General features: G+C 34.5%; 1 protein-coding gene across 1 annotated transcript; it reads left to right on the forward strand.

Moving 5' to 3' along the window:
• The first annotated feature begins 224 nt into the window (after positions 1 to 224).
• On the forward strand, positions 225 to 1,725 carry LOC143612635 (CASP-like protein 1E2). The gene is made up of 2 exons (XM_077086572.1): positions 225 to 495; positions 1,378 to 1,725. Exons 1-2 carry the CDS (start codon positions 266 to 268, stop codon positions 1,712 to 1,714), a joined length of 567 nt encoding a protein of 188 aa, XP_076942687.1. The 5' UTR covers positions 225 to 265; the 3' UTR covers positions 1,715 to 1,725.
• Positions 1,726 to 14,021: the final 12,296 nt, after the last annotated feature.

Genomic DNA, 14,021 nt, shown 5'->3' on the forward strand with positions numbered 1-14,021 from the left:
GGTTGAAATTAGTTATTGGAGTATATATTCAAGTTTTAAAATTAATATAAAGTATTCAACCAATGGACCCAGCTCCATCAATTCCCCATCCCGCTATAAAGACACAACTATAAAATCAATATGAACGGTAATTTTGTCTCCTAGGCAGCTAGAGCGCGAATGTTAACATGATCCCTTCTTAGATATATATATATATAGGAACTACATACTTTCCAATCCATTACTCCATACCGGACATACCGTTAGCTGTGACGTAAATATATATATGGAGATGCAACTCAAGGAAGATGTTGTTGTGGAGGTGGTGGGTGGAAAGTCAAGCTTCAACTTGAAGGATTTTTCGGTGAGGTTTATAGCAATGGCACTAACTCTGGTCACCGCCGTCCTACTTGGAGTTGATAAGGAGACCACCACGGTGTCTGTCACCATTGTTTCGTCCCTACCACCAGTTGATCTCCCGGTCACGGCTAAGTGGACTCAAATGTCGGCATTTGTGTACGTACTAACTCTTTTAATTTCATATCCTAATTATTTAATCAAGTTGGGATATTTAATTTGAATTGAATAATTACAAAGAAATTTTGAATCCATTAATTTATTCAAAAATAATAATAATTTCATTTATTCGAATTCTGATATTGAATTTGTGTTTTTCAACTTATACTTTTTTTTCTGTTTTTATTTGTATACATAATTATTTTGTTTTGTTGTAGTGTAATTATGTAAATGTCACCGCGTTTAGTTTTTCTTTAATTCGTATTTTTCACACTATAATCTCGTTTGTATGTATTAGATCCAACTCCATAATTGGATGAACTTGAATCAACTTGAAGTTTGATTTAAATGTGAAGTTGAATTGAATTCAAATCAAGTTCTAGTCCAGCTTTAAAAACACAAATAAGTACAGGAATAATTACCTAACGTAATTAATAAGATTAAAGTATAATACTAATTTTCATCCTCATCGTACTTAGTATATCCCACCAATAGCAATGCTATGGTAGGGTCTGAGGAGGGTAAGATGTAGACAGTCTTACCTCTATTCCATAGGGATAGAGAGGCTGCTTCCGGTGAGACCCCCGGCTCGATAGTAGTTTTGCATCAAGCCTTGGACATAAGGCACATAGCACTCAATCATCAGGGACACCGGCTGATTGGTGCATGTGCCCTTGTCTTTCGGCTATCAACGCCACCACATGATGCCTGATTAACCTTCCGCCACTTTTAACGTTATTTTCACGAGATTAGTAAAATAACGTCAAAATTTTCATCCTGTTTAAACTATTCATTTTGTTCCCAGATCTCAGTTAGTTAATAATTATGAATGTGACAGTATGTTACATATGAGCTGAGACTAGATCTAATTTCATATTGCAGGTATTTTGTAATAGCAAATGCAATTGCGTGCTCATACGGAGCAACATCGTTGATTCTCGTGTTGGTAGCCCGAGGCAGAAGTAAGCTTGTGGCATTGGTGGTAACTATTTTAGACCTAGTGATGGTAGGGCTGTTGTTTTCGGCCGTTGGTGCTGCCAGTTCCATAGGTTTGATTGGCTACAATGGCAACTCACATGTCCATTGGGACAAGGTGTGTAATGTGTTTGATAAATTCTGCCACCAGGTTGCCATAGCTATATTTGTATCCTTTGCTGGTAGCATAGCTTATCTTCTTCTTATTGTTCATGCTGCATTTAAGCTTCATAACAAGTTTTGAGAAGGCACCATGTAACTCTCCTTAACTTCCGTATTTAAAAATTTAGGACTTTTCTTTGTAATTAGTTTAATGTTGTTTTTACTAAAATTAGTGAGTGTATGAGTTAGTCGTTAAAAAATGTATTAATTTACTATTAAATAAAGCATTGTTTCAAATGTAAAATGATAAAATTTGGTTCAAATATTTTATGGATTAACAATTATAGGAGCGAGTTAACATACAATAATCGCTTAGCGTGCATTAGGTACGCGAATCACACTCAGGGTTAAAAAACTAAGACGCTTAAATCGAATTCTAAAACCTAATATGTTCAAGGTTAAAACCTACTACTTTCAAGGTTAAAACATAAAATGTTCATGGTTAAAACATAATATGTTGAAAGTTAAAACCAGTTATGCTTAATTAAAATATTAATCGATTAAAATATCTAGATTGATGATTAATTGGATCAATTCAAATTTAATTGATCAATTGGCTTCAACAATATCCGTTACCAATCTGTCACACCCTCAAAATCCGCTAACGGAGTTTTACCATCAGAGGGTGTGAACTAACAGGATCGGAATCATTAGTTAAAATCAAACACAATGTTTAAAGTTTTTAAACCAACAAGACATTAAGTCTTAATGCGAAAGCGTAAATTTGTAAACCAAAAAGTTTGCGCCACACAGGATGACTTAAAAACTCAAGTTATTAAGATAAAAATTAAAAGAAGTTTTCAAGCGATGGTGTTTAGCGAATGCATTATCCTATACCGCGCGCCCGCCTCGGCTACCTGAGAATAACATACTAAAAGTGTCAACACAGGGTTGGTGAGTTCACAAGTTTATATAAATAAAGCGTTTGCGTTTGCGTTTACGTTTTGCGTTACCAGATAGTGTTAAGTCAATTATATATCAATAGGTAGCTAACCTATCAAGCATGTATTACTAAGTGTTCGACACCGAAGCTGACTGTTTATCAATTGCCTTGCCACCATGTCAACCACGACCATGGTAATGTGTTAGCCAAGATTACACCCACTCGACCTACAGTCGAGTTTAGAGTTGGGTGGGGTTTGTCAAACCCAGTAGTACTACTCAACAGTGACTCGCTATTATCCAAATATTAACCGGTTCGATGTTATGAAGGACTTTAGTTGGTTTGTTTGCCACTAGCCTTACAAGTGATATATAAAAACTAACAAAATATACAGCATTGGAGTATGTTATCTCCCCCTAATAAAAGCGTTTAAAAAGAGTAAAAAGGGGACGTGAAACTCACTGATTGCGAAGAAAATCAAAAAGAATCCGAGAGAGGTTGAGTGAGCAACACACCAGTTCAGTTTACATATATATTAAAATACGTAGCTGCAACTAGTCAAATGAGATTAACAAATCAACCAATGAGCAAATAAAATGAGATGTTGAAAAGCACAAAGCTAAATCGACTAGCGTATGATCATACTATTTTTTGAGATTATGTTGGACCTCTCCGAATGCAGTTCACATTGAGCACATAAATATATAGCAAGTATGTCATGAGATTAGTTAACACATATGACAACAATTGCAGTTTTGTGTATAGATAAAGTGTGAAAATATAATAAGTTACGCATATGTCCCCAAAACATTATGAAAACGAGTAAAAAGGGAGAATGTGGTACTCACCTCAAAGACGAACAATGATGACTAAGGTAGCGAGAAATAGAAAAACGAATCACGCGCGAAGGTTAATGCCTAAGAGAAATGATGGTAACCGGACATGCTAAATACGAGATTTATTATAACAACTAGTAGAAATATATTATATTTACATAAGGATTTATTATATATTATTATCTTGATTTAAGAAAAATACTATTTTTAGTTTTTATAAATAAAGTTACTTGATATATATATATGTATTTACTAAACGTTAGTTTTTAAGTATCTTTATTTATATCCATACATATATATGAATATATATATATATATATATATATATGAAAACGAGTCTTAAAAATATAGGTGAACGAAAAACGAATATTAAAAGAGTCGGTTTTTAGTGAAATAACATTGTTTAGTCATTATTATTATTATTATTATTATTTAACTGAGTTATTTATAAATAGGAATAAAAAGAAAAATGTTTTTCAAAAATATGGGGTGAGGGAGGGTCGAACCTGTGACCTCCGCCCGCACACTCACCCACATTAACCAGCAGACCATTAAGGTTACTTGCAAACATGAACAGATTCAAAAATACATAAACAACTCGACTGTTCATCCCCAAATTGATTAAAACAAACCCTAATTCGGATTTGATCCAAAACGTTACAATTGATCAAATCAAGTTTAGGGGTTTTGTTCCTTATGAAAACGCGATTCATACTATGTATTTAATTACTTTAAATGATGAGCAGAAGGGGGGAAACGACGTAAGGACAGGGCCGGCGGTTAGGGATGATGAACGAGCTATTATGGGTGGAATGAATTCAATTAAATAGTGGGGTTTTTGTCGGCGATCAAACAAGGAAGGTATCCTCATACTTAATTGGAATAATATCGCTGTTATTTTGTTCATCCGTGATTTAGGGTTTCGGTTTGGTTAAACAAGGAAAAACGAATAAGAATGATGTAATTAACATAGATAACTTGTCGGTGAGCCGAGTTTAATCAAAAGTAAACGATTTTCTAATATAAAACTCGATCACAAACAGATTTGGACATTCAATTGATTGATCTCTTGATTCGGGTCCAAGAAAACCCGTTTAGACAAAGGGATGGGTAAATGGGTTAACCAATTAAGAAGGTGGGTCATAACATAAGTTACACTCAAGCCCTTGTAGTTTGAAGATGGACACATAAAGGTTTAAACTTTATATTTTCGGTTAAAAACGTCATAATTAAATAGTTTAAATATAAATCTAATAATGATTTATAACTCGATAAGTGCGGATATTATTAATGATAAAGCCCGAACCTGAAAGTGGGTCGGATAACGGTTACAAATGAGAAAGTGGAAAAAAACGAAATATTACAAAGGGTAATTTGGTCAAAACATAGTAAACATCGATCAGTTTTGCACTTTTCATGACAATTCAAGTAATACAGCAGCTAAATTGTCCAGGCAGCTTTTCATTCAACAAGATTACTCTTATTAATAAATCCTAACATGTCAAATAAATCATCAAATATCATCACAGTACATGTGGGAGGGCTAAGATAGGAGCGCTACAGAGTTTGGTTTTCAATAGTTGGAAGAAAGATTCCTGCGTGTCACCCAAATTGTACTTAGTACCCTTGTGTGTCAAGGCGGTGAGGGGTTGTGCAATCTTTGAAAATCCCTCGATGAAACGTCGGTAGTAGCCAGCCAGTCCTAGGAATTGTCGCACCTCAGTCGGAGTCTTAGGTGCTTCCCAGTTTTTGATGGCCTCTACCTTGCCTGGATCGACATGGATACCATTCTCATTGATCACATGTACTAAGAAGTGAACCTCGCGAAGCCAAAATTCGCATTTTGAGAGTTTAGCGTACAGTTGTTCCTTCTTTAGTAATTCCAGAATTAACCTCAGGTGTTCTTCATGGTAGGTCTTGTTCTTGGAGTAGACAAGGATATCATCTATGAAAGCGATCACAAACTTGTCGAGGTACGCCTTGCATACTCTGTTCATGAGATCCATAAATACGGCTGGTGCGTTGGTTAAGCCAAAAGGCATAACCGAAAACTCGTAGTGACCGTACCGAGTTCTGAATGCCGTCTTTGAAATGTCTTCTTCGCGCACTCTTAATTGATGGTAACCAGATCTCAGATCGATCTTCGAGTAGTAACTCGATCCTTGAAGCTGGTCGAAAAGATCATCAATTCGGGGTAGGGGATAACGGTTCTTGACCGTAACCTTGTTCAGCTCCCGGTAATCGATGCACCACAGGGGCTCCCCATGGTGATGAGCAAGGTCGGATGAAACCTTTATCCAACAAGTCTTGTAGTTGAGTGGACAACTCCTGAAGCTCCGCCGGTGCGAGCCGATATGTGGCTCATGCTATGGGTGCTGCACCGGGGGCTAATTCGATTTGGAACTCGACTTGTCGAATAGGTGGGAGTCCAGGCAAATCCTCCGGGAAGACTGCCGGAAAATCTTGCACAATCGGTATGTCTTTGATTCGCTTCTCCTCCGCGGGTTTCTCGACAATATGAGCTACAATCGCCGGATGGCCCTTTCATAAATATTTATGCGCCTTCATGAGGGTGATGACGCTTGTAGTCATGCCGCTCTTCTCGCCCTGTATCGAGATGATTTCGCCGGAAGAGGTAATGATATGGACTATCTTGTCGTGATATATAATCTCAGCTCTATTCTTGGATAGCCAGTCCATGCCGACAACGACATCGAAACTACCAAGCGTAAAGGGTATGAGGTCGATATCGAAAGTATGACCTGACAGTTTCAACTTACATCCCGCTAGTACATGAGTTGTTTCTATAGACTTACCGTCGGCTAATTCAACATGAAACTTAGCATCTAACGGGGTTGGAGCTAAGTCTAAGAGTTTACTAAAGGCTTTCGATACAAAACTCCTATCAGCTCCAGTGTCAAACAAAATAGAAGCAAAACAGTCGTTCACAGGGAACTTACCGGTAACCACATTCGGATTTCAAACGATATTTTTAAAAAATAATATATTTTAATTAAATAAGTTCATTCTCAATCTATATGTGTATATTCATATATTGTTTGTTCGTATGCTTTTATTTCATGTATGTTTAATTGTGAATATCATTAAATAACATGTATTAACGTTCTCTCTTGTTTTTCTATAGTAATTGAGGAAACAATAAACAAAGTAAAGGAAAAGAAAAAAATGAAAATATGACTAATGAAAATTAAATGAATGTTGATTTTCTTTTTATAAGTTAATTTTGTTTTAAACATTTTGATAATTTTTTTTTAATATTTTGCATGTTTTGGTATTCATTACTCTATTTTGAATGGATTTTATATTATGGTTGATTTGTTTCATTTTTAGTTTTGGTTATGGTATTACGGTTATGGTTGTGGTATTACGAATTTGGCATTATAGATAATTGATTATCGGTACCGTATCGTTAGCGATCCCTAGTTTAGTGGAGATTTTTTTTTTAAAAAAAAGCAAAGGGGTACCAAAGCTAGTACTGTACCCAAAGTACATGTACCCGTACCCGTACCATATAATTCGTGTACGAGTATGGGTACCAAGATTTATTATATTTAGGTACGGGTACTTTCGGGTACAGGTACGAGTATAGGTACGAGTACGGACCCGATCTCATCCCTAAGTAACATACAAGTCCATGATGTGAATGATAGCTTGTAAACGAAATAGTAAATACTTGAGTTTATAAAATACATATGCTACCCCTAAAAGTAATAAAAGAGTAAAAAGATGGTGTGAGAAACTCACATGTTAAAGTAAGCGGAGTGAAAACAAACTATGCGTTTAAGCGAGCTGAATTGGACGAGTTTGGCTCGACGAGCGGCCCTAGAAAGTATTTCTAGGTTCAAAATAAAATTCAAGAAAATAAATGGAAATGAAAGACTTAAAATATTCGGTTCATGGTTTAGTGTTTTAAACCTTTGAAAGAAAAAATATATATTTACTCTATAATTGTATATTTTTAGAGTTTCCGTCGTAAAGTTTATAAGTTGGTTAATTTAAATTATTGATAAAATATTGGGTTATAATATTTTTTTGTCGTGTTATTAAGTCGGGCTCCGTTTCAATAAAATTTCCAAACGGGCCAAAAAATTGAGTTTAAGCAAGTGGTTCGTTTTTGGTTAGACTCCAACTCAACTTTTTATGTCGGTTTCGTTCCGTCTTGGTGAAATAATATTTTTGTAATAACAAATGAAAAGAATTTATTTTTAGATATAATAAAATTGACTAAACCGAAACCGAATACATTCAAAAGCGAGTCGAGTTCGTTTTTTATGAACTATACTAATGTTAAATTAATCATAACATCATGTTTTAAAATATTAAAATCATGAAGTAAAATAACACAAACATACCCGAGGAATGAACACAAGAATAAAAAGAAGAAACTTGAAACTTGATCAATTTGACTTTTGAAAGTCAAAGTAGGCAAAATACACCAAACTGGGAGAAAAATAACAATACTTTGTAAATTGAGTTGTGGCAAGTGAAATCGGAAGAAAATGAGCTCTATTTATAGATAAACATGACTAAATATTACAAAGAATTAAATTTGGTCTAGACTTGATAATGGACATGAATAACATTCAAACCTTTAAAATTATCATAAAAATTGAGTTGAAACATAAGGAATATATTCAACTAAGTTTATTCAATAAAAATGAGTTGAAACACCTTTAAAATCATTTAAAATGGTGTAAAAAAGAGTTAATGAAAGATCAAACATGTAACATAATCTTAGACTTGAATAAAATGCAATTAAATTATAAAATACGTAAAATGGAGTTGAGGATTAAAATTGTAAAGATGGAATAATGTTATTATAAGTTAGAAAATAGAGTTTGCTAAATACAAAAACCCGAAAGTTTAAAACGGCCCGGGTTTCGGGTTTGAAATTTAACGAATGTTACATAATCAAAGTTCATGTCTTCTTATTTTAATTCTAAATTTAGGAAAAAAACCAGAAAAATTGATTAATCAACAATGCTCAAATATCATATGTTGATCATTTCTTCATGATAATAATAGAAAACATGATAATAATATAAACTTGTGTACCTTTTACAACAGTGAAAGTAGCAATACAAGTAGAGCATGATGTAGACGACATGTTTGTTAGCTAAATTAGGTTCCCATTTAGGATAGTTAAGGATGAGGATTAGGGTTTTAGAGAGGAACCAATTTTGGGAGAGATAGCGATACACGAAGTTGATGTGTTTTTTTTATTATTATTATTTTAAGATATTAATTTATTCTCTCCCTTATATACGTCTAATAGGAAACCATTTATTAGCTTGTAAGGGTAATATGATCCATCAACAATTACAAAACTAATATCTAATAAGGTATAACTTGTAACATCCCGAAATTTCAAAGAATAAATAGTTAATATATTATTTATTTATGGTAGAAAAATTTACTTAAGTTAATAGAGAAATAATAAAATAATAAAGATGGAAGGATAAGTAGGCTAATTATATGAAATTAATTATGGACCAAAAAAGAAAAATAGGCCTAAGGTCAATGGGCTTAAGGAAGTATAAATACCCCCTTAAATCCTAATCCTTTCCATTTTCATCCATCTCTACACCATAGCATACACCATAAAAAACACACACTTCTCCAATTCCCGTTTTTGAGAAAACCACCCACAAATACACGACGATTCTTGGAGATCAAACCGTCGGATCGGTCTCAAATTTTAACTGAGTGTCCATGGTATATAAATGAAGATTTCCATCGATTAGATCTTCGATCAGAGGTCGGGAAGTCTTGTTTTTATCAGCAAAACAGTAGCAGCTCAAAATGGAGTTTTCCGACAACTGTTTCAGTTTTTCGGCAACTGTTGCGGAGGATTCCAGCGAGGCAGTGGGCGGCGCCGTTAGATCTCGGCGAGACGGTTCCATCTCCGTGGCCGCTTGAATCACTCAAATCAGAGTTCGTTTGATATGGTTTTGGGCCTCTTGAGTGATTTCAGACAAAAACCTCAAAGGTACGTTTTTGTTAAAAAAATTTACTTTTCATGTACGGATTTTCATGAAAATTGGTAGGATGATAGATAGATAGATAGGGTCATGTTTATTGATAAAGTAATGAACTTGATAGTAAACAGGTTAGTTGTTTCGTTTCGAGTAAAACGAGTAGTGTTCGGTTTGTGAAAAGAACGGGTAAACGAAGTCGGTTTTGCATGAAACTTAGTAGGATAGTAAATCGGGTGTAGTTATACCATAAAAATGTAAGCTTGATTTTTAAAATGGACTTAGTGAACTTGTTAGTATATACGGTTCATGTAAAAACCCTAGATCTAGCCTAAACGGGTTTGGAACCGATAACGGTACAAACTTTTGGTTAAACGAGCTAGACCTTTGCCAATGGTTATGGTAAAGGTTAAAAGATAAAAGAATGGTCAAATAGGATAACGGATAGCAAAATAATAATGGTGATAATAATAACAGGGGCGTGAAAAACCTGCGGAGGGTGTATTCGAATGGCCTCCATTCAAATACAATATCAATGGGCATTAAAATATGTAGAAATGATGATATTTGGAGTCTAAATACCCAACAGGGGTGTATCCGAATGGATTGCATTCGAATGAAAGCATAAATTCAAAAGAAAAGAAGAATATGAAAGGTATTCGAATACAAAAGTATTCGAATGCAATGTATTCGAATACATTGTATAAATTCAAAAGAAAGAAAGAAAAGAAGAATACGAAAGGTATTCGAATTCAATGTATTCGAATGCAATGTATTCGAATTCAATCTGGTTCAAATACAAGTTACTTCCTAATACAAAAGTGTTCGAATACAGGGAAGGGCAAATATAGGAACTTTATTATAATAGACCAGACTTAACCAATTCTGTTGAAACCTAAATAAGACGATTAGGACAAGTATTGATACACATAATTAATGTACAGTTAGTCGAGCCCAGTTAAAGAGAGGAATAACCGTTAACGGCGAACTTAACATGATTCAAGTGAGTTTCTAGCCCCATTTCCTTGTCATGTTTCCGGGGTTGTGTGCATACTCGATTTGAATAGTTAATACACTTACCTTAAGTGGTAAGTGTATGATATGTGATTGTCTTATGTATGATGTATGATTTATTTATGAATGCTATTGAAAGTATTGAGAGTATGTATGAATGTTTATGAATATAAATATAAAGAAAGGTATGGTATGGTTGCACGGAAGATAGGGACCAACCCCTAATAATATCTGTGAGGATATGGACCAGACCCTTATAATATCTGTGAGGATAGGGACCAGACCCTGAAAATATATGTAATGTTGGGACTAGACCCTTATAATATCTCTGATGTTAGGGACCAGACCCTTACAATATATGTTAGGTTATAGGGCGGAATGCTCTTTAAAAGGTAACGATAGTTACGTATGTATCATGTAAGTAAAGAAAGTATGAAAGAATGAACGTATAAATGTATGTATGAAAGTAAGGTGAACATGTTAAGTATGGAAGATGTACATGCCTTCGGGTATGCATAAAAGTATGTGAACGTATTGTATGTTGCTTGATTAATTAGAACTCACTCAGCGTAGCTGACTTTTGGTATGCACACGGGTGAGTAGATGAGACAGCTGGCTTGAGGAGTGGCACATGACAGAAGAATAAAGAAGTTGACATCTGAAGACTTAATTTTATGATGTTTGAACTTAAGACATGTTTTATATGGTTTAAATTTGAAGAGTTATTTAATGCATGGTTTTCTTTTATCTATTCCGCAAAAAGTTTTTATTAACTATGATATTTAGAACTGTGTTTATGAGTAAATTCAACGCCAAAGTAGGGCACCAGGACCGGGGCCTTACATAACTAATATTTTGATCTATTATTATATAAATGATTTTTAATGGCCACATATAAATAAACATATGTTATTATTTATTCTTACATGTTTCTGCTTCATATGTGAAATGGAACGACTAATTTAGTTAAGAGTTCGTATGTCAATCATCCTCTGTTCGATACTTCAATTGGTTAAGATGAGACAATCAAAGACTTCAATTTAAAAAGAGAGAGGTACTGGGTTGAAGTGCCACATGTGACAAAAAAATAACGGGTTTCAGGATGGATTAGGGCGTTTCTCACCTATGAATATATGATTGGTTTTCTCCTAAAGGTGAAATAGAGATAATCGGGTAAGACAATGGGCCCATAAATGATATAAATGACCGTTAAACAAATTAATATTACACATAGTCAGCATCCATGGTCCATGTAAACAACCCTCCATCACAGGAGCAATAAATTGTTGAGAAGAATTAGTAGTCTAACTGATTTTTCTAAGTTTTTCATTAAATAGAACAAATTAAATATATGCAATGTCTTGTACAATACTATCTAGAAAAAGAGTATGTTGTTCGAGTTTCTTGGATTTAGTTATAAAGTTTGACAATTTTTAAAGTTAAGCAAAAAGCTTTACATTTTGCAATTTTTTTAGCTATTGGATGAAACCAAGGAAAAATGTGCGTATATTCACATGCCTTGATTTTTCTAACACACGTTTAGCAATACATAAATGCATACATGCAAGGTCCCGGTCTTGGTGCCCTACTTAGATGTTGGATTTACTCATAAACACAGTTCTAAATATCAGAGTTAATTAAAAGTTTTCATGGAATAGATAAACGTCAACCATTCATTACATAAGTCTTAAATTAAAACAATATAAAACATGTCCTTTATGTTCAAACATTGTAAATTAAGTCTTCAGATGTCAGCTTCTTTATTCCTTTTCCATGTGCCTCTCTTCAGCCAGCTGTCTCATTCTACTCACCTGCGTGCATACAAAAAGTCAGCTACACTGAGTGAGTTCTAGTTAATCTGGCAACATACAATACATTCACCAACTTACTTATATGTATCTGAAGACACCTATTACTTTCTTTATAATTCATTCATACATATATGCATACATACTTTTATTCATACTTTATACTTTCATACTTTCATTCTATTATGCTTACATACCTTCATACTTTCTTCCTTTCATACTTTCTTTCTTTATATACATACTTACACATTTTAAAGAGCATTTCACCCTACTTTCCTAGAGTATTATTAGGGCCCAGTTCCCTCTTGCCTCAGATATTATTAGGGTCCGGTTCCCTCTTGCCTCGAATATTATTAGGCTCCGGTTCCCTGTTACCTTGAATATTATTAGGGTCCGATTCCCTTTTCTACCATACAACCATACCCTTCCTTTCCTTATCTTTATAATTATAACTTTCATACATACTTTCAATCTTTGCATTAGCATACATATCTCAGTCATACTTTATATATCACACTAACACATTTCATACATATTCACATATCATACACTTACCACTTAAGGTAAGTGTATTAACTAATCACATCGAGTATGCACACAGCCCCGAAAACATAACAAGGAAATGGGGCTAGAAACTCACCTGGATCTTGTTTCTTTCTGAGTTTATAGTAATTCATTTCTTTAAATGGGCTCAGCTAACTGTATAACAATTACAAGTATCAATTAACTAGCCCTATCCATATTATATTTCTAGTTCAATAAACCTTCCACAAACGGGGGTCTGAGGGCAGCGTCCCTGGCAGTGGTGTTCTAGGGGCGGCAGCCCCTAGCGGAGTCCAAGGGGCAGAGCCCCTGGTTGGGGTTAAGCTATTCTTTAACTGTTCTTTCTTTATTTTCATTAATTGTTCTTTACTAAAAAGTTCATTAGAAAATTTTAAGTCTTAATTAATCTAACCAAATGTCCTACTTCTATTCGAATGGTTTGTTTATTCGAATGGTCAGTTTGATTCAAATGAGCCTTCAGATTGATTTAACGTTCCATTCAAATGGGTGCACCACACTATTCGAATGGGTTATCCATTCGAATGGAACCCTTCATTCGAATGGGTTATCCCTTCGAATGGGTTATCCATTCGAATGGAACCCTTCATTCGAATGGGTTATCCATTCGAATGGAGCCTCTATTCGAACACATTTCTGTTTGCTTCAGCATTCTATTCGCATGAACCCCTTTTCCTTCTTTCTTTCCTCTATTAAATCGAATGCCCCTCATTCGCATACTTGCTTCTCATTCGAATGTACCCACTGTTGGGGTAATAACACCCTTGCTATCATTTATCGCTAGATATTCTAACGTCCATTCTCATAGTTTAGTGTCATTTTATCTTTTAAACATGCTCATTTCTATTTTAGACCAAGATCTAGCTTACTTATCAATAAAGTTTACACCTTTATTGATTTCAAACCCATTTATGCTAGATCTAGGGTTTCTAAATGAACCTTTCTTACTCACGGGTTCATTAAGTCCACTTTTAAAATCAAGTTCATATTTTTAGGATATAAAAATACCCGATTAGCCTTAGTACAGAGTCTTAGGGCAAACTATTCTTAAAAACACAACATTTATACGTAAAGCACGTACCTTTTACGTTTTATAGGCTAAGGGTTAGCTTTAACATACGTTATGGACTTGTTCTTGCTTGGTTAGCTAAAGATCTATCAAAATCTAAGCTTGGTTCTTGGATCTTGGATCTCTGCCGAATGGTTGAGGGTGTTTGTGTGTGTTTTTAAGTTTGTAAAGAGGCTAGTGGATAAGAATGAGAGATTTTAGGGGTTTAGGGATGTTTAAGGA

This window comes from Bidens hawaiensis, unplaced genomic scaffold (assembly GCF_021521415.1).
Source record: "Bidens hawaiensis isolate Kalapana, Puna unplaced genomic scaffold, B.hawaiensis_p1.1 tig00035095_1, whole genome shotgun sequence".
Taxonomy (NCBI): Eukaryota; Viridiplantae; Streptophyta; class Magnoliopsida; order Asterales; family Asteraceae; genus Bidens; species Bidens hawaiensis.